The sequence below is a fragment of the Oncorhynchus clarkii genome, chromosome 32 (genome assembly GCF_045791955.1).
Source record: "Oncorhynchus clarkii lewisi isolate Uvic-CL-2024 chromosome 32, UVic_Ocla_1.0, whole genome shotgun sequence".
In the NCBI taxonomy this organism is placed as follows: domain Eukaryota; kingdom Metazoa; phylum Chordata; class Actinopteri; order Salmoniformes; family Salmonidae; genus Oncorhynchus; species Oncorhynchus clarkii.
Genome location: NC_092178.1, coordinates 21,196,207 through 21,217,645, shown reverse-complemented (window position 1 = coordinate 21,217,645; position 21,439 = coordinate 21,196,207). Strand labels below are relative to the sequence as shown.

At 43.7% G+C, this 21,439-nt stretch overlaps 2 protein-coding genes across 3 annotated transcripts in view; one reads left to right on the top strand and one right to left on the bottom strand.

Annotated features, from left to right (window-relative positions):
* The window catches only part of LOC139392140 (growth factor receptor-bound protein 10-like), a 15,528-nt gene extending 2,917 nt beyond the window's left edge, over positions 1-12,611 (top strand). The window contains exons 3-13 of one of the 2 annotated variants that reach the window (XM_071139871.1): positions 5,413-5,528; positions 6,137-6,211; positions 6,455-6,592; positions 6,739-6,849; positions 7,277-7,375; positions 7,618-7,695; positions 7,837-7,953; positions 8,074-8,140; positions 8,638-8,725; positions 8,865-8,958; positions 9,143-12,611. In XM_071139871.1, coding sequence (XP_070995972.1) covers positions 5,413-5,528; positions 6,137-6,211; positions 6,455-6,592; positions 6,739-6,849; positions 7,277-7,375; positions 7,618-7,695; positions 7,837-7,953; positions 8,074-8,140; positions 8,638-8,725; positions 8,865-8,958; positions 9,143-9,289 — 1,130 coding nt within the window. In that variant the 3' untranslated portion in view covers positions 9,290-12,611. The remainder of the gene's footprint in view (positions 1-5,412; positions 5,529-6,136; positions 6,212-6,454; positions 6,593-6,738; positions 6,850-7,276; positions 7,376-7,617; positions 7,696-7,836; positions 7,954-8,073; positions 8,141-8,637; positions 8,726-8,864; positions 8,959-9,142) is intronic. The other variant, XM_071139872.1, reaches the window with a different exon arrangement.
* Positions 12,612-17,229: 4,618 nt separating this feature from the next.
* LOC139392188 (uncharacterized) lies at positions 17,230-20,848 on the bottom strand. Its single transcript, XM_071139973.1, has 2 exons — positions 20,182-20,848; positions 17,230-18,194 (listed from the first exon to the last, which is right to left on the bottom strand). The coding sequence occupies exons 1-2, from the start codon at positions 20,263-20,265 to the stop codon at positions 17,601-17,603; spliced, it is 678 nt and encodes a 225-aa protein (XP_070996074.1). The 5' UTR covers positions 20,266-20,848; the 3' UTR covers positions 17,230-17,600.
* Positions 20,849-21,439: the final 591 nt, after the last annotated feature.

Sequence of the window (21,439 nt, the reverse complement as noted above, 5' to 3'; positions counted from 1 at the left end):
TTTTTCTACTAGGGGTCTACCAGGAATCATGAAAGTAGGGTTGACTTGCATATAATAAGGCACATATAAACAAACAAGAAAAAAAATTATAATCTGCTATGACAATACAATGACTCAAAAACAACATACAGATGGCTACAACTTACCTAATTAGCTACACTATATGAGCAAAAGCATGTGGACACCTGCTCGTTGAACAGATGCAAAATCATGGGGATTAATATTCAGTTGGTCCCCCCTTTGCTGCTATAACAGCCCCCACTCTTCTGAGAAGGCTTTCCACTAGATGCTGGAACATTGCATTGTTTCCATTCAACCATAAGAGCATTAGTGATGTTGGGCACTGATGTTGGGCGATTAGGCCTGGGTCGCAGTCCCAATTCATCCCAAAGTTGTTCGATGGGGTTAAGGTCAGGGCTCTGTGCAGGCCAGTCAAGTTCTTCCACACCGACCTCAATAAACCATTTCTGTATGGACCTCGCTTTGTGCACGGGAGCATTGTCATGCTGAAACAGGAAAGGGCATTCCTCAAACTGTTGCCACAAAGTTGGAAGCACAGAGTCATCTATAATGTCATTGTATGCTGTAGCATTAAGATTTCCCTTCACTGGAACTAAGGGGCCTAGCCCGAACCATGAAAAACAGCCCCAGACCAAACTTTACAGTGAGCACTATGCATTGGGGCAGGTATCGTTCTCCTGACATCTGCCAAACACAGATTAGTTTGTCGGACTGCCATATGGTGAAGTGGAATTCATCACTCCAGAGAATGTGTTTCCACTGCTCCAGATTCCAATGGCGGCGAGCTTTACACCACTGCTGCTGACACTTGGCATTGTGCATGGTGATCTTAGGCTTGTGCGTGGCTGCCATGGAAAACCATTTCATGAAGCTCTCAACAAACAGTTCTTGTGCTGACGTTGCTTCCGGAGGCAATTTGGAACTCGGTAGTGATTGTTGCAACTGAGGACAGATACATTTTACGCACTCGGCGGCCCCGTTCTTTGAGCTTGTGTGGCCTACTACTTCACGGCTGAGCCATTGTTGCTCCTAGACGTTTCCACTTCACAATAACAGCACTTACAGTTGACCGGGGCAGCTCTAGCAGGGCAGAAATGTTACAAAATGACTTGTTGGAAAGGTTGCATCCTATTACTTGGGGCTCCCAAATCCACTAATTTGAAGGGGTGTCCACATACTTTTGCATATATATTGTAGCTAGTCAGCTGATTGGCAAAATGTGCCTGACAGTAGTTTCTTTGCTAGCATAAAAACGAGTGCATAAAATGTTGTACAATGATGAAAATATGTCTAAAACATTGACAACTTTATCAGGAAACATAAGGAAAATGACTGTACTCACAGTTCTTGCATTCACACACAGTGAAGGATAAAACGGTTAATAATAATGTTAGACAACCGGAGATTCTCCGCACAGCCACCAGTGGCGAGCTCAACTTGAGAGTTAGGCTAGGGTCCTTTTTTCTGAATTTCCGCCTGACTGACGTGCCCAAAGTAAACTGCCTGTTCCTCAGGCCCAGAAGCCAGGATATGCATATAATTGGTGGCACTGGATATAAAACACTTTGAAATGTGTAGAAATGTTAAAATAATGTATGAGACTATAACACAATAGATATGATAGGAGAAAATCCAAAGAAAAACCAACCAGAATTCTTTTTGGGAGAGCCCATGCTCTTCCAATGGAACGTATAGGGTCATATCCAAATCCAGCTCCCAGATTGCAATCCCTATGGCTTACACTAGATGTCAACAGTCTCTGTTCAAAGTCTCAGTCTTATTTCTTCCAATCGAGGAAGAATTTTGAGTTTTAGTACTGGGAGTCAGAGTTGGAAATCAGTCTGTGTGTGCGTGACAAAGAGGACGTGCACCTGCTAATTTTGATTTCCTATTGAACATACTTCTTTGCGTATGAAATATTATAGTTTAATTACATTTTAGGGTGCCTGAGGATTAAAAAGAAATTTATTTTGACTTGTTTTATCAAAGTTTAGCCGTAGCTTTTCGGATTCCTATCTCTGTATGTTGAACGAGTGAATTACTCAAATCGATGGCACCAACTAAACTGACTTTTTGGGATATAAAGAAGGATTTTATCTCACAAAACAACCATACATGTTGTAGCTGGGACCCTTTGGATTGCAAATCAGAGGAAGATTTTCAAAAAGTAAGTGAATATTTAATCGCTATTTGTGAATTTATGAAACTTGTGCTGGTTAAAAAATATTTTGATGTGGGGCACCGTCCTTTAACAATCGCATGACATGCTTTCGCTGTAAAGCCTATTGTAAATCGGACAATGCAGTTAGATTAACAAGAATTTAAGCTTTTACCCGATATAACATACTTGTATGTACCTAAATGTTTAATATCCATCATTTTTATCCATCATTTTTATTTGAATTGCGGCCCTCCAATTTCACCGGAAGCTGTCGACAGGTATCCCGCTAGCGGGACGCCTAGTCTTAAGAAGTTCTAATTAAAACTGCAGGCTCGTGCTAGTTGTGACATCATCAATCACTCTTAAAGGGACATGCTTTCTCACAGGTGAATAAAACAGAAATTAATATAGAATTGTTGTTTCCGATCAACGAAAATGTGGTAATTAATGTTGTTGTATTGTGCTGGAACTAAGGACAACAAATTATAATTGAATGGGTTCAATTAAGAAAAAAAGTGATAATATGATTCTGATTGGGCTAACAAAATCCTTCAAGAGTTATCAAAAACCTATAGAATAAATGTACTTTTAATCTGTCTGTCTGCATCTTTCAAGACATGGCATATGAGGGTGCAGTGAGATACCCGATGGGCTGGACGATACTCTTCTCATCAATCAGCAGGAAAAACCTACTTAAAAACTGGAAATCAACCAATCCTCCATCCTCCACAATGGAAAGGTCAAATGCTTTATTATCTAAATGTTGAAAGTGCATGGGCGATGGAGAGAAATAAAATGGTGCAGTTTGAGGCCATGTGGCGGAGAGTGATGGGTGCTGGAGATGGGAGATGTGAGCAGGTGGGTCTGGGCAAGGGGAATGTTGTTGATGTTCATGTTTTGTATTGTTAAAAAATTGAATAAAAATAAAAAGTAAAAATATGAGAGGTTCCAATGGGATTACTTTTGATTTCACATAGGAAAAGAAGCAGTCCAATTCTGATAGAGTTGATACAAAATCCTATAGGATTGTGAGAATCATATAGGGTCAAGAATCCTATAGAACTGCAAGAATCCTATAGGATCCAAGATGATTACTTTTTATTTCCAATAGGAAAACAGTAGTCCAGCAGAATTCAAACAGTAGAGGTAACAATTATATATGATACTATTGAAAAAAAATTACTTGTCCTATAGGATGTTTTTACTAGAGTAGAGTAGTTTTGTTTCTTCCCTCTTATTCTCTATACAGTATAGTTTTCACCAAGCGTTCCTATTTCTACTGACTGTTACTGGGATAGAAGACTGGTTTATACTTGGTAGATTGTCGTTTCTGGAAAAACTGTATGGGAGAGATGGAATGTGAGAAGAGAGCAGAGAAAGGGAGAGTGGAGAAAGTAGAGAGAGGGAGAGGGGGAAGGGTGCTGAGGCGGGGTGTCAGTATCAGGCCAATCTAGCAAATGGCCAATCGCAGAATTACGTTGGTCGAGCCCCCAGACAGCTCAGCCAATCAGATCTCTCCCTCTACTTCAACAGGAAATTCCCCTGCCAGGACAGAGAGGCGCAGACACACACACACACACACACACACACACACACACACACACACACACACACACACACACACACACACACACACACACACACACACACACACACACACACACCTTGAGCTTTGTGTTAGCCAGCACTGAGGCATGGTATGGGCTCAATCCTTTTTTTTAAATAGAAACTGAGTTTGAGCACTGTGTGTATGCGTGTGTGTGTGTGTGCGTGTGACTAAGGGTCTCCAATCAGCTGGAGTCCCATCATGTGATCGCTACCTCAAAATCAAGAGAGAGGGAAAGGAGAACATACAAATAGAGAAAGTAAAAAGGGTCTAACAGACCCTCAACTTCAGTTCTTTATACAAACTATAATTATTTCTGACTGTTCTTCGACAAGGGGTAGGAGTGACGGAGGGAGAAAGTGAGAGGTAGAGAGATGGAGGAACAGAATAGGGGGAGACGGAGGGAGGGAGGGATGGATGGAGGGAGGGAGAGTAAAAAGTCCTGTGTCCAGATCTTCAAGTTGTACAGTGGCGATGGAGCAGGAAAGGTGGTGGAGGTGGCGGCTGATATGAGGGTCAGTGTGTATGTGTGTACGTGCGTGTGCATGCATGCCTGCATCTGGTGTGTGCCTCTGCGTGAAGTGTATTAAGGTTGGGAAAGCATACAGATCATAGTTACCTAAAAGTTTCAATCACATACAATCCACACTTCTGTACTACCTTTTATGACCTCTTTACCCTAGTCCAAAAAAATCCTATAGTAAATCCTATCAGATTTTGGAAACGATCCATTGTGATTAATCTTATGCTATAGAATATAATTCTATAGGAGTTATCCTAAAGGATTTTTTAAAATCCTGTAGGAGAAAATACTATAGGAGTCCAATAGGACTGGTTACAACATCTGACCCTATAGACTAGGGTAGTGTAGTTTTGTTTCTTCCCTCTTATTCTCTATATAGTTTCCACTTAGCTTTCCTATTTCTACTGACTGTTACTGGGATAGAAGACTGGTTTATACTTGGTAGATCATTGTCGTTTCTGGAAAAATTGTATGGGAGAGATGGAATGTGAGAAGAGAACAGTGAAAAGGAGGGTGGAGAGGGAGAGGGGGAAGGGTGCTGAGGCAGGATGTCAGTATCAGGCCAATGCAGCAAACAGCCAATCACAGAGCTATGTTGGTCGAGCCCCCTGAAAGCTCAGCCAATCAGCTCTCTCCCTCTACTTCAACAGGAAATTCTCCTGCCAGGACTGTTTTTTTGACAGGGAGGAGGAGTTATGGAGGGAAGAAGTGAGAGGTAGAGAGAAAAAGGAGGGTGGGAGGGAGAGTAACAGGAGAGGGAGAGGACAGGGAAACTGGGCTGGTTTCTCTATGCAATCAAGTTAAATACATGACATCATTCTACTGCAATGCCAAGTCCTGCTGTCCTTTCTCTCTCCATCTCTGTTTCTCTTTCTTTCTCTCTCTTTCTCTCACTCCACCCCTCCCCCTCTCTCTTTCCCCTCAAGTCTCACAGCATCCCTACCATGGGCTTCCCTGATCTCTTTTCCAGGGTACCCTCACTCAAATACTGGAAACAAAGTATGATAACTAACTGTAGCACTGCAAATAAATGGGTTAATGTCTGATCTCTCCCTCTCTCTCCCTCTCTATTCTCCTTCTACCTCCCCCTCCTCTCTGCAGAGCGTTGTCTGGAGGACCATGAGTTGGTGGTTCAGGTTCAAGCCTCTATGCCCAGTGACAGTAAATTCCTCTTCAGGAAGAACTATGACAAGTATGAGTTCTTCAGGAATCCCTTGGTGAGTCCTCTGCACACTCCGTCGCACACACATACACACTGTTGCACACAAAAACACACAAAAACACACACACACACACACACACACACACACACACACACACACACACACACACACACACACACACACACACACACACACACACACACACACACACACACACACACACACACTGCCCGAGGTGATTCAGTAAGATGGAGTGACCTCACCTCAGTGCTGTGGTAATGACTACAGTAAAACTACCATGTCAATCACACTAAGAGGTGTGTTTGTGCGCGTGTGCCTGTATGGGTGCGCTCACCAAGGGATTACGTCAGGGGGTGAGATCATACTGCATCTACTCTGGATCACTCTCTCGCTGTCCTCTCTCTCTCTCCATCTCTCTCTCTCTCCTCTGTCCTCTCTCTCCATCTCTCTCTCTCTCTCTCTCCCCCATCCTCTCTTTCCATCTCTATCTATCTCTCTCTCTCCCCTATCCTCTCTCTCGACTACTATTAGTGGTTCACTAATGTGATACTGAAGTCCCTGAAGTATTTTGCTCTCTTCTCTCATTCTGTTTTTCTCTCTCCTTTTATTTTCCTCTCTCTTCTTTCATCCTCTCTCTTCAGAACTTCTTCCCGGAGCAGATGGTGGCGTGGTGTCAGGAATCTAACGGCTCCATCCCCCACTCACAGCTCTTACAGGTGGAGTACTCTTACACTACACGCACACTAACACACACACACACACACACACACACACACACACACACACACACACACACACACACACACACACACACACACACACACACACACACACACACACACACACACACACACACACACACACCTCTATCCCCACCTCAACATACACACATGCACAAGCACACAGTCCTTATTCACTCCTGTGTTTGTGTTTGTGTGTGTGTGTGGGGGGGGGTACAGAACTTCCTAAACTCCAGCAGCTGTCCGGAGGTGCATGGGTTCCTCTATCTGAAGGCATCAGGGAGGAAATCCTGGAAGAGACTCTCCATGTTCCTCAGACGCTCTGGACTTTACTACTCCACTAAAGGATCCTCCAAGGTAGGAAGAAGATCAGGGTTATTTTCCCTAGGTAGTGCCCTTGTTGTTTGGACACAAAGCTTTAAGGGAGCACTACTCTGTCTCTCTCTCTCTTGCTCTCTCTCGCTCTCCCTCTCTCTCCCCTTCCTCCCTCCTCCACTCTCTAGGAGCCCAGACACCTCCAGTTGTTGTCAGACCTGGAGGACAGTAGTGTGTTCACAGTGACAACAGGGAGGAAGCAGCACAACGCCCCCACAGACTACAAGTTCTGTATCAAGGTGAGGGACACACACACATAACACTGCAGACAGACAGACAGACATTACTGTACTGTACTGTACTTCCTCTGCAGGGGTTTTCACTGGAGGTAACCTGGTTATACTGGATCAGCCTAGTGTGATAAACTGGGACAGGGTCTGCTAGGACACACTGAGCCTGATACACACACACACACACACACACACACACACACACACACACACACACACACACACACACTACTCTCACCCCCAGGGATGACTGTGCAGGATTTGGGTGTTGGGGGTTGTGGTCGTTGTGGCCTAGTGACTGATATAAGGGAGGGTGGAGACTGGTAAAATCATCCTTTAGATATCTTATTTAATGTGAGTATTCGAGAGAATCAAGCTAAATATTGTTTGAACAGTCCAGTAAGGCTCTGTGATTGGCTGATTATTTGATTGACAGCCCAGTAAGGTGAGGAGTGAGTGCAAGGAGCTGAGGATGCTGTGTGCCGAAGATGAACAGAGCAGAACCTGCTGGATGACTGCCTTCAGACTCTTAAAGGTACAGTACATACACACATGCATGAACACACACGCGGCAGGTAGCCTAGCAGTTAGGAGCGTTGGGCCAGTAACCAAAACGTTGCTGGTTCAAATTCCTGAGCTGACTAGGGGAAAAATATGTTGATGTGCACTTGAGCAAGACACTTAACCCAAATTGTGTCTCTAAGTGGCTCTGGATAAGCACGTCTGCTAAATGACTAAATGTAACTGTTCTATTGTGTTGTTGTTCTGTGTTTACAGTATGGAATATTACTGGATCAGAACTACAAGAGTCCCCAGCAAAGGAAGTCTCCGGGCCCACATTTCTCTACTCCTGTGGTAGGACTCCTATATGTTTATTCCCGACTCTATTACAACTGGTTAGCGTTATCCTGATGTATCCTACCTTGACAAGCAGACTAGGATCTTTTGGAGCATGGTAGTATGGCTGAGACAAGTTCTCTATCCTCGTCTCTGTAGCGGAGTGTGTCTGAGAACTCTCTGGTGGCCATGGACTTCTCTGGCAGGACGGGACGCGTCATAGAGAACCCTCTGGAAGCAGTGAGCGCCGCTGTGGAGGAGGGACAGACATGGAGGGTGAGGAGGGGAGTAGAAGGGGGAGGAAGATTTGGGAGACTGAGTCTGTGGAAAAAAGGTGTAATTCTGTCACTTTCAATCTAAAATGTTTTGTTTCTTTGTTATCTTCCCTGCCGTCAGAAACGGGGTCAGCGTATGAAGGCTCTTGGCAGCCCCAGCCCCCTCCAGCCCTCTTCTCTCAGCTCAGGTACCCTACACGTTACACTATCTAGGTAGTAACACTGTAATAATTACAACAGAGTAACTTCGTTAATGCTTAGTAATTTAGTTTATTGTTACACATTAGCGGAGGTGCATAAAAATGCCGGCCCCCATGCACCACAAATGTATCATTTGCCAAGTTCACCTTATTGTCCATTGCTCTCTGTTACTCTTTTTTTTTGTATCGTCATTAGAACAGTATACATGATCCCAATTTATGCTCCAAGACGCTGCCAATGTATACTCAAAAGTACATTGTGCTGATTTATTGAGGCAATGTAGATAGTGCTAAATCAAGACGACATATCTGAATCCCGACATCTTTATGAACCTTTGTCATTGGAAAAAAGGAGCAGTTCCTATTCCACTCCTTATCCGTATGTATCTCTGCCTGTCTAAAACTGGACATGAGTTGGGTTTAGACATTCATGCCTAAAAAATGCCTTCTACTTTACCTTTACCTCATCTTGCTGTGTCTTTCAGTGATCCACAGAACACAGCTATGGTTCCGTGGTCGCATCAGGAGAGAAGAGTCCCACAAGATGATCATGCAACAAGGACAAGTAGACGGGTAAGACTTAGAAGCTGTATTATCCATCCATCCTTCTGTCCGTCGTACATCCATCTGTCCATCCATCTGTCCATCCATCCACCCTAGTACACATATAATTGACACTGTTTTGGATGTGTGTTTGTGTGTGTGTTTTCAGGTTGTTCCTGCTGAGAGACTGTCAGAGTAACCCCAAGGCGTTCGTCCTGACCCTGTGCCACCACCAAAAGATCAGACACTTCCAGATCCTACCGGTCAGTTATTTATTCTTTCAACTCATCTACTTTTATTTCTAATTTCTACATCTAATCTGTTCCTCTTCTTTCTTGTTCATCCATTTTGGCTCGGTCTCAAGTTGTCCTCACATCCTATCTCCTCCCCTCCTTCTCAACTGTATTGTATGTGTATAATAGCTAACTTGTCTCCTCTCTCTCACAGTGTGAGGAGGAAGGTCAGATGTCCTTCAGTCTGGACGACGGCTCCACCAAGTTCACAGACCTGATCCACCTTGTGGAGTTCTACCTGCTCAACAGAGGGGTGCTGCCCTGCAAACTCAAACATCCCTGCACTGCTGTGGCCTTGTGACCCTTCAGCCCTGACCTCTGATCCCTGAACCATGATCTCTGCCTCCTGGTCTCACTACACCACCCTCTGTCTGCAGTTAAATTCTCTACCCCTCGTTCTCTCGTTCGTCATGGATTTAAAGGGAATGAATGAAGGAAGCTGATGGCATATGCTTAGTTACATCAATCCAAAGCTTTTAAAAATGAGTGGGAGTAAGCAAGTCCACATTTTAGAGAGAGGGGTGGGGTATTCAAACCTTGCCACACACAAGGACGGACAGACAAACATATGTGGTGAACTATAGTGTTCTATGGATATCTATGGATCCAACCAAGCCCGTTTCCTTCTCCTTCATCCACCTCAGATAGACAGACGGACAGGGGGCTGGGCTCCCCTCACTTCCTTAATGATCATCAGGGATAGACATGGATCGAATCGATCACAACAATCGACAATATCTCAAATCAATATGTGCAGTACAGTCTTTATAAGCTGATCACCTGACGCTTCATGCTACCTGGGGAGCTGATGTTGCCTGGGAGGCATCCTACTCTTCCTCTGCTATACTTACTGGACCAACCATCCAACTAACTCACCGAGACTTTATACAGGGCCCTAGGAGGAGAAAAAGAAAACTCCAAAAAGAAAACTCCTTTCAAACAAACGGCCAAGACGTTTGTTTGAAAGGGCAGATGAATGTTTGAGTTGGGGACTTCCCTGTCAGAGCTGATGACATTGTATTACTGTTGTAGAACTATTTGCACTATCTGAACAGACAGCCGACAGTTCTCTTCTGAGCTGGATGAAGCTGAACGCTCCTTCTCAACCTCCTCTTCCTCCTTTCTTTCTTCTCCTCTTGTCCTTCTCCTCTTTCTTTCTACTCCTACTCCTCTTTTCTGCGTGAAAAATCCCAGCCTACTGATTGGATTAGCATTGCGTTGGACAGGACTGAGAGGCATGGCTGAGTGTGCCCTTGCCATGCTATTGGGAAAGGTGACAGCTAGGCGGCTCCGCTCCTGAAATCCTCACCAACCTTTTCATTCCTACTCCGTTTGGCTCCATCTGATCCCATAAGAACATTTAGAAAACCCTTACCATTCCCTGGAATCAGGCGGAAAGTTCAGAGTGTTGATAACGGGACAGAGGAAAGAGGAGGAGAAGTCTCACATAGGTCCCCGGAAAACCTGCTCCCTGCACTGTCACTTGAAACTGCCAAGAGTTAAAACTGGAGTCTTTCAGGCTATGTTCCAATGTCCACACTAATATTGCACTTAGAACATATGTCCAAGACCTTGTTACACTCTTAGTAGTGTGCTAGTGTAACAGTATAACTTTAGACCGTCCCCTCGCCCATACCCAGGCGCGAACCAGGGACCCTCTGCACACATCAACAACAGTCACCCTCGAAGCATCGTTACCCATCGCTCCACAAAAGCCGCGGCCCTTGCAGAGCAAGGGGAACCACTACTTCAAGGTCTCAGAGCAAGTGACGTCACCGATTGAAACGCTATTTAGCGCGCACCGCTAACTAAGCTAGCCGTTTCACAGCCGTTACACTAATACTGTATGTGGGTATTGGAACAGAACCTCATCACAGCCAGACTGTATTTTATTAATGTCAATCAGTGTTCTCCAAGTCAGTTGTACGCTTCTCACTGCACAGTCAGCATGATGCTGTGTTTAAATACTATTTGAAATCATTTCAAATATACTATATGTGCTTGATTGGGCTTGCCTTGCTTAATAGACCAATAGAACTGTCTCAAAACTGCAAACCCTACCCATCTGGCTAGAGCAAACACCCAAAGCATTTGAAAGATTTCAAATAGTACTTTTAACACAGGTCAGACCAATAGGTGTAAGAGGGCATTAATTCTCAGAACACAGGAAACCATTTAAACCACCCCCCAAACATGTATTGTATTTATCTTGATTAAAATAATGACTTGAGATGTAGGATTGGTGGGCAGTGCAGCAGCCCACAGTCTCCTCACCTTAAAGTGGGCATTGTGAGCTGTGTGTGCGTATGAAATCATGCTATTATAATTTACATAATACATTTCAGATAGATGTTCCAAACCCTGGAAACAAGGGTCCAGTAAGAATGTTTCTGTGAGTATTGGGACCAGTCCTGTCCCGTTCTGTCTTATCCTGTCTCGTTCTGTCTTATCCTGTCCAGTTCTGTCTTATCCTGTCTAGTCCCATCCCGGCCCAGACCGTCCAGTCCTGTCCTTCTCAGTTGCCCTAGCGTGAGACAGCAGAGATGTTGGCCTAGCAAAAAATCATCAAGGAAGAATGGGAGAAAATCCCCAAATCCAGATCTGCAAAGCTGATGCAGACATACCCAAGACTACTCAAAGCTGATACAGACATACCCAAGACTACTCAAAGCTGATACAGACATACCCAAGACTACTCAAAGCTGATACAGACATACCCAAGACTACTCAAAGCTGATGCAGACATACCCAAGACTACTCAAAGCTGATGCAGACATACCCAAGACTCCTCAAAGCTGATGCAGACATACCCAAGACTACTCAAAGCTGATGCAGACATACCCAAGACTACTCAAAGCTGATGCAGACATACCCAAGACTACTCAAAGCTGATGCAGACATACCCAAGACTACTCAAAGCTGTAATCTCTGCCAATGGTGCTTCTACAAGTATTCACACCCTTGAGTCAATATTTTATGTAAATCAGATAATTCTGTATTTCATTTTAAATTAGCAACAAATTCTAAAAACATGTTTTCACTTTGTAATTATGGGTTATTGTGTGTAGATGAGTGAGAAAAATAATATATTTAATCCATTTTGAATTCAGGCTGTAATACAACAATATGTGGAATTAGTCAAGGGGTATGAATACTTTCTGAAGGCACTGTATACAGTAGGTCTCTTGCTTTCTGAATCTTTGCCTCTTAATCACTGTGTTATAATGCAATCCTTCACAGAAGGCCAATCATATGTGTATAATATAAAGACAGTATTGAATATCTATTAGACAGAATGTGAAACTATGGACAAGATGTAGATCTAACACTGTATCTAGGTAACAGGGCACTATGAGTGTGTTCCAAATGGCACGCTATTTCCTATATAGTGCACAATAAAGGGCATAGGGTGCCATTTGGGACACTGCCTATGTATTGGGCTTTATGCATTTGCTCATCACTCTCAAATTAAGATTAATTTGGTCCCTTTTTAATTATTTGATTTATTGTGTATATTGATTGACTCAATTGTATATTTTTCTTATTTTCATCACAAAATTACCTTTTATATATACAAATAATAATATACCAGAACATATACAGTATTAAATTAAGCTATCAAACTTTCGGCATGCATTGAATTCTAGTATGTATAAGCTGACTGGCTCAGAGAATGTTGAAACAATCTAAGGACTTTAGATGTTGTCAAAGTCAGCAATGCACCTTTTAAAGGCAATATCCCAACGTTCACAGAGATCGCATTCACGGTAAATGCTGTGGATGTTGGCACAAGGTGAATTACCTTTAAAAGTGAAGTGCAGGCCTTTGATTGAATACCGGCCATTCAGCCTTCCTTACACTCAATGGTGAGAACATATTGCTTACACGTACCTATCCAGTTCTTCTGATCTATGTCTGCGACAGAAAAGGGCATAAGAAATTGTCAAGGGCTAGGGACTAGACACTGAAACAGAACCAGCTAGGTGTGTCTCTCTCATAGGATTTATCAAATAAAAAATGAAAACATTTCAGGGTTGGCCCAGCATTTCTGCCAGTGTGGTGCCAGCGTGGCAAACGCTAGCAGAACGTGTTTTAACATAAAATGCTAATATTTTGTGTTCCAATTGGATATGTTCAGGTAGTATCTCCTTGTTACACTTTGTTATAACATGTTTTTTAAATGTTTTCTCACTAGCGAACAAAACCCATCTGCACCACTGAAACCCATGGGCAGGGATTCAAACAAAACCCATCTGCACCACTGAAACACATGGGCAGGGATTCAAACAAAACCCATCTGCACCACTGAAACCCATGGGCAGGGATTCAAACAAAACCTATCTGCACCACTGAAACCCATGGGCAGGGATTCAAACAAAACCCATCTGCACCACTGAAACCCATGGGCAGGGATTCAAACAAAACCTGTCTGCACCACTGAAACCCATGGGCAGGGATTCAAACAAAACCCATCTGCACCACTGAAACCCATGGGCAGGGATTCAAACAAAACCCATCTGCACCACTGAAACCCATGGGCAGGGATTCAAACAAAACCCATCTGCACCACTGAAACCCATGGGCAGGGATTCAAACAAAACCCATCTGCACCACTGAAACCCATGGGCAGGGATTCAAACAAAACCCATCTGCACCACTGAAACCCATGGGCAGGGATTCAAACAAAACCCATCTGCACCACTGAAACCCATGGGCAGGGATTCAAACAAAACCTATCTGCACCACTGAAACCCATGGGCAGGGATTCAAACAAAACCCATCTGCACCACTGAAACCCATGGGCAGGGATTCAAACAAAACCCATCTGCACCACTGAAACACATGGGCAGGGATTCAAACAAAACCCATCTGCACCACTGAAACCCATGGGCAGGGATTCAAACAAAACCCATCTGCACCACTGAAACCCATGGGCAGGGATTCAAACAAAACCCATCTGCACCACTGAAACCCATGGGCAGGGATTCAAACAAAACCCATCTGCACCACTGAAACCCATGGGCAGGGATTCAAACAAAACCCATCTGCACCACTGAAACCCATGGGCAGGGATTCAAACAAAACCCATCTGCACCACTGAAACCCATGGGCAGGGATTCAAACAAAACAGCCGACATCCACTACACTTGACTTAATTAATGTTTTAGCCGACATCCACTACACTTGACTTAATTCATGTTTTAGCCGACATCCACTACACTTGACTTAATTCATGTTTTAGCCGACATCCACTGCACCTGACTTAATTCATGTTTTAGCCGACATCCACTACACTTGACTTAATTCATGTTTTAGCCAACATCCACTGCATTTACCCCAAATGCAATCTCCCCCAACGTCATTGAAATTACCTTTAAAAGTAAAGTGCAGTGCGATGTCAGCAATGCATTGTGGTTTGTCTTTTAACAGAGGTATCTGTCCACTCTTGCTCCTTTCTCTCTGAGAGCTGAATGTCAGGAAGACATCTGAATCAATCACATTGTATCTCCTGTTCAGGTATTTTTATACAAATAAGGGACTGATATATTCTCTGTTCATTGGAAATTAGAATAAAAGGTGACATTGCTATGATGGATGATCTGGTAATCAATATAGCATCCTGTAATAATCTGGTGGCTCTAGTGCGGGTGTGATCACTGAGAAGGTGCTATGTATCCATTCTCTCTGTGTCTGGCTGTGTGTTGAGGTGTGTCACTATTTATAGCCTGTCAGAGAGAGGTGGAATAATCTGGGCGGTTCAGGAGCACCGTTTATCCCATGGGATGACAGAGTGACTCTGATGCTAACACACACACCCATACACACGCACGCACACCAAGACTGGTTTAATCAGTCTCACACTGCTCTCTGTGCTTCAGCCACTTCAGCAGGGGCCTCTATCCTAAAAGCCACTTACTCTTACCACATACTGTTTACTCAGTAAATGTAGCCAATGTGGGAATTGTATTTCTGTGTGTTTGTCTGTGTGTGTGGGTTTCAGTGCTGGGACCTGTTCATGTGTCTGAAATACACAATTTACCATCGTGGCAGGTTACAGTGACTGTGCTAGAGGGATCTTGACCATGATAATAGTGCCTAGAGTCTAGTCCTTTAAGGCTTATAGTGAACTACTTTTGACCCGAGCCAAAATGCCCCCTAACATAACTCACAACTTTTGATCACGGCCCATCCATCCAAAATGCCCCCCTAACATAACGCACTACTTTTGATCACGGCCCATCCATCCAAAATGCCCCCCTAACATAACTCACAACTTTTGATCACGGCCCATCCATCCAAAATGCCCCCCTAATATAACGCACTACTTTTGATCACGGCCCATCCATCCAAAATGCCCCCCTAACATAACGCACTACTTTTGATCACGGCCCATCCATCCAAAATGCCCCCCTAACATAACTCACAACTTTTGATCACGGCCCATCCATCCAAAATGCCCCCCTAATATAACGCACTACTTTTGATCACGGCCCATCCATCCAAAATGCCCCCCTAACATAACGCACTACTTTTGATCACGGCCCATCCATCCAAAATGCCCCCCTAACATAACTCACATCTTTTGATCACGGCCCATCCATCCAAAATGCCCCCCTAACATAACGCACTACTTTTGATCACGGCCCATCCATCCAAAATGCCCCCCTAACATAACTCACATCTTTTGATCACGGCCCATCCATCCAAAATGCCCCCCTATTCCCTATACTTTTGAACAGTGCCTTATCTGCCCAATTGCATGTTAGGAATCCACTAGTAACGTGCAGCTGTACAAGTCATCAATTTGATTTAAAACTGCATTCAAATACTGTAGCTTTCAAAGCATCCTCTTGTGAAAAAGGTAAGGTGTCCATGCAATGTGTTAAGGATAATACAGACAGGCAGTAGTACAAAATACAGAAATGCTGACAAGACGAAACAAAACACTGAACAAAATCTAGTTTCCAGTTGTAATAAAATATCTAACCTTCACCAGGAAACTCAAGACAAGTTGTTTAAGAACTAATTATTTAACTAAAACCCAAACGTGTCTTAATTTCAGTAGGGATATTACCTGGTGTGACACCGGCCCCTACTGGTGTAATGGCCATGTGACGGAACTGACTGGAATCAGACAAGCGTTTTGGTTCCTGTTTAAAGTTTGCTGTTAAATACATTGATTGCACTTCCCTATTTAGCACTTTCCCGTTTGCTATTTCAAACCTCTCAACCCTTCTGTTTGCTATTTCAATCCTCTCAACCCTTCTGTTTGCTATTTCAATCCTCTCAACCCTTCTGTTTGCTATTTCAATCCTCTCAACCCTTCTGTTTGCTATTTCAATCCTCTCAACCCTTCTGTTTGCTATTTCAATCCTCTCAACCCTTCTGTTTGCTATTTCAATCCTCTCAACCCTTCTGTTTGCTATTTCAATCCTCTCAACCCTTCTGTTTGCTATTTCAATCCTCTCAACCCTTCTGTTTGCTATTTCAATCCTCTCAACCCTTCTGTTTGCTATTTCAATCCTCTCAACCCTTCCGTTTGCTATTACAATCCTCTCAACCCTTCTGTTTGCTATTTCAATCCTCTCAACCCTTCTGTTTGCTATTTCAATCCTCTCAACCCTTCTGTTTGCTATTTCAATCCTCTCAACCCTTCTGTTTTCTATTTTAATCCTCTCAACCCTTCCGTTTGCAAACTAAACAGTCACTGAAACTTAAGTACACTAGGAGATCAAACAAACACACACACACAAACACACACACACACACACACACACACACACACACACAGTCTCCTTTATCATAGTCTCCTTTATTCCTCACATGTTAGTCAACCCAGACATTAATTCACACCAACGGTTAAAGTATTGGTAATTTGTTACAGATGAGTAAGATGTGCATCAATGCTTACAGTAGAAGTAAAGTTTAAAATCAATTAAAAAAAATATACGTTTAATGTAAAATTCTTTGTCTAGAGTATTCAATTAAATACAGCAGACAAATGATGAATAATACAGTATCTCCATCGAGGTTTCCAACCAGGGATTTACAAACTTTTTGGCTTTGTGAAACACAAATGGAGGTGTCTTTTGAGTCACAACCCACCATATGGGTTGGTGTAGAGAACATTTTATTTGAAAGCTAATTTCCTGCCATTCTATACATTTTGCCATGGAACTGAGAGCAATTTTTTGTCGTTTTTAAGCACATTTCCTGCAAATACCTGCATTTTACAAGGCTAAAGCTGTATTCTTATGCTAAAACATTATAACAAGATCAATGGGGGCCTGACTATCTAACTTTTATTTTGTTGACTGTAAGTTCTCAAAGTCCCCCACTAAAATAACCATCTACTTCACAGATGTCATTGATAAGAGCCGATAGCTATAGCCTAGCAGTTATACTGTATACTACATGCACAAGAGTGGTTCACTGCTTTGGCAATGCTTCAACGCTAACTGTCAGCCACAAATCACATGTTGCTAGCCCCGCACCAAGCTATGATTATATGTTTCATGTTTTGGATCTGTGTGTCACAGTAGGAATGTGCATCTGTATATCTGTAAACTTAGTGTGTGTGTGCGTGTGCGCACATGCGTTTCTCTGACAATCTACTGTGGAATGTAATAGGAAGAATCCCATTGAAATTCTGACTCTTGGAGCTTCTCTTCCAGGTGAGCCTTTACCTCCTTCACCACTTGCTCTCGCATTTTGCAATCAACTGATGGTACTACTTTCTTAACAATCTCTTCCTCTCCATAGAGCAGTTTGCTCAAGCTCTCTGCCTCTGCGCAGTTCCCATAGGGCCACATCTGATTGCTTGGTTTCTCCAGACCAAAAAGATTACCACAGGACCTGCAAGGAGGCATCTCCTCCCCACTCTTCACATTGGAAGCCTGGCACTTTACACACTCTTGTAGTTTCATGGTGCCATCAAAGTTCTTTCTCTTGTTCTTATCTGGCTTGTATGTCATCACGGCGTTGGATACACTGTAGTGCCAGGTACACAGACAGGACACAGCGATCATAATCTGTCCCTCTTTCTTCCCCGTGCAGGACATGGACGCTCCATAGTACCTCCCTCCACTTTCAGAGATGCAGATGGTAGAGGAGGTGAACCGGTGTTTCCCTGACATGACATTGGCGATATCCCGTAGTTTCCGCCATATTTCCAACTCATTGTCTGGTCCAAACATGGAGACCACCTGGGAGTTGATGACAACAGACGTAAAACAAGATAAGGTCAGTGAGAAAAAGGCCCTTAAACGGCAGATAGAATCCAAATAGACAAAAAATGGCAGCCTGTATATTGCAGAAACTTTTGCGAACTATTCATGATTTTTTTTTTTTTTTAAATACACAGATAGGAGCAGATCAATATATTAGGTTACAGCAGGTCACACATTTTGTGAATAGTTCACTAATGTTTCTCCACAATATACAGTACTGGCTGCATTTTGTTCTTCGTTATGTAGTAAATGTATAATGTTTGTATACATTCTGCCCATAAGAGGGCGCTGTTGCCCACAGAATGCTTATGGCTGTTGAACCTTTTTATGTTGTGTTGCTCCGGTCCTCGCTGAGATAAAGTTCTCCCTTGCAATAAGAATCCCGTTGTCCTGTGTTTATGTTTAATTTGCATTTGCAAATAGCGGTGCTGTGGGCAAAATCACTGGGGATGTCAAGCCCCCCCCCCAAGAGAAGCCATATTACCACCTACACTGTATGTGTTGTGATAATTGCTTTGTTTGCTGTTAATTCATATGACTTGTGACTGTGATATATAAGCCTAAAGGCCAAGACAATAAGAAGACAGTGGCAGAATAAATTCAACCACATCTTTGTTTTATCACAAAAACAGATAGCAACCTTTGTCCAGTGAAGTCCACTATGCATATTGCATGAGAGTTACATGACCTACAGCAAGTTAATGTTTCCGACATTTTCGGACCACTAAACAACTATTGATTTAGAACCACAGAGAGTTACCACAAGTCACAAAGAAAACAGGAGGTGCCTCCACTATTCCAGCACCGTTTCAACCTCAACAAAAAGATACCAAAAACAACTGAGACCAATCAACATAAGCTAAATATGACGTGGCTGTCCATGGTTCTGATTTGTGTTTTACGCGCGTGTGTGCGTGTGCGCGCAAGTAGAAAATCACCCTACTTGTAGAGAAACGCCAATGCCATCCTCCTCTCTTTCATTCATACAGTACACACTCTTATGTTTTGTTGTCCTAGGCTACCTGGCTAAAATGTTTGCTCGCTAGCCTAACTTCCATTAATGGGCAACATTATCTAGTTAACATTAGCCTTCTACATCTAGCTACTGTACATATTGAACTTCCATCCTCTCAGGCGAGAAGCACAACAATGTATAAATTAATGGTTGGATCAGACTCGCCGATAATAAAGATATGCAACATTTGAAGTTGTTTCGGTTAATGACGTATGCTGTCAAAGCAATTTGATAGGTGAGGCACCAAATCCAACCTGGCTTCCCTTTACACTTTTTTCCCCCCACCAGGACCATTCACAGTTGAGTTCGCTCAGTTTAGCTCAATGCTGATTGGCAAATTTGTTATACTTTTTTTGTCAAGGGGGACCAAATGCTCGCTGGCTTCCCTTGCATTCAATGCGACGGGCGGCAACAATGTCATACTTGTTTGGACCCGACAGTATCAGATAGATGGCCTACACGTAGAGAGACAGAGAGGCGCTGGGACCAGCTGTACTGGTCTCCTGTGGGAATCGAACCCACAACCCTGGCATTGCAAGAGCCATGCTCTACCAACTGGTACATTTTGGGAGGAAGCCGGGCTTCCCTTGGCTCTATGAATACATGCCACTGGACATTTGTTCTTGATTTCACATTGAATTCATGGTTAGTTGACAACTCAACAAAATATACATCAAAACTAGACGTTGAACTGATGTCTCTGCCCATGTAACAGTATTGTTTCCATCCCTCTCCTAGCCCCTACCTGGCCTCGAACCAGGGACCCTCTGCACACATTGAAAACAGTCACCCTCGAAGCATCGTTACCTATCGCTCCACAAAAGCTGTGGCCCTCAGAGCAAGGGAAACAACTACTTCAAGGTCTCAGAGCTATTGATGTCACCGATTGAAACGCTATTAGCGCGCACCCAGTGAGTTAGTCAAGAGCATCAGCAACACAACACTCACCATATCCAGCACACAGGAGAACGGAGTCCGTTTTGGTAGTTTCCTTGTGTAACTCTCAAACGGTTGTGGGAATATCTTCATCATCGTAGATTAATGGTTACCAAGGATCATCTCGGGGGTGTATTTGGGGGAATGAATCCAGCCTAAGAAGAAGATGCTGTGGAGCATCTTATAGACACAGGTTTGATATGAGAAGGACAAATAAAAATGATTTTCTCTTTAAAAGTGTAACCCTAATTTCTGAAAATAAAGGAGAGCTGCACACTAGGAGCTCAGATGCAAAAATGTAATATCCAACGTTTCGACAGCCAAGCTGGGGAGGTCTCCTCTACGCTCACTACACTTGAGGCAGAGACTAAACCCATTGGCCCGCAGTGATAGGGCATTGCATGGATCTGGCTCATGCCCTACGAAGTGGGGAGAGGCATCTCCAGCTTGTCTGGGGAGGGGGCCTACATCTGATGTGGGTAGTACCATCCACACTCATCGATTTGCTGCGGATCCATAACATTGACGGAAGAAGCCTAGGTTCCCACTGGGCATGGATCAATGAATGTCAACTAGAAATTCAAATTCAAAGGAGCGTCCCGACCTGTCACAGTCACACTCAAATCACCCGTGGGGTGACTGTGACCCCCTCATGTCAAAGTGAGGAATATCGATGAAGCGCTGGTAAAGGTGGTTCCTATGGTTCTGGGCTGACTGGGAAAGCAAATGATTGAAAGGGGAGGATTACGGTTGATGGTGCCGCTAGATACAGCGAGGGGTATTTGGTCCTCGAGCTTATAAGTATTGCGCTGGTACTTGATGTCGATTGGGTGTAAAAACAACAGTCAAAATCAGCTGAAGGTTTGTAGCGGCAACTGATGTCCAGTTTGTAAGACAGAAAAGCCTCTGATGATACCACCGGACGTTAATCAGGGGCTGGGGGCAGCACTCAGGCCATGGAGCTTGGAGTGGGGACTTAGTCTGTGAGCAGAAAAAAGCGGGCGGGTCACCAGAACCACAGAGCCTGTTATGGGTTACCAGGTACACAGAGCCTGTTACGGGTTACCAGGTGCACAGAGCCTGTTACGGGTTACCAGGTGCACGTGGTTCCTGACAGCAGGACTATAGATGTCTTAGTAATTCCAGGGAGTAAGCTATACTCTAAGACCAGGGGGGGGGGGGGGGGGGGGTGGAGGTCTGTAGTTCCAACGAGTAAGCTATACACTCTCAGGCCCAGGGCAGGCAGGCGGACAGGGAGTGTAGGCCTAGA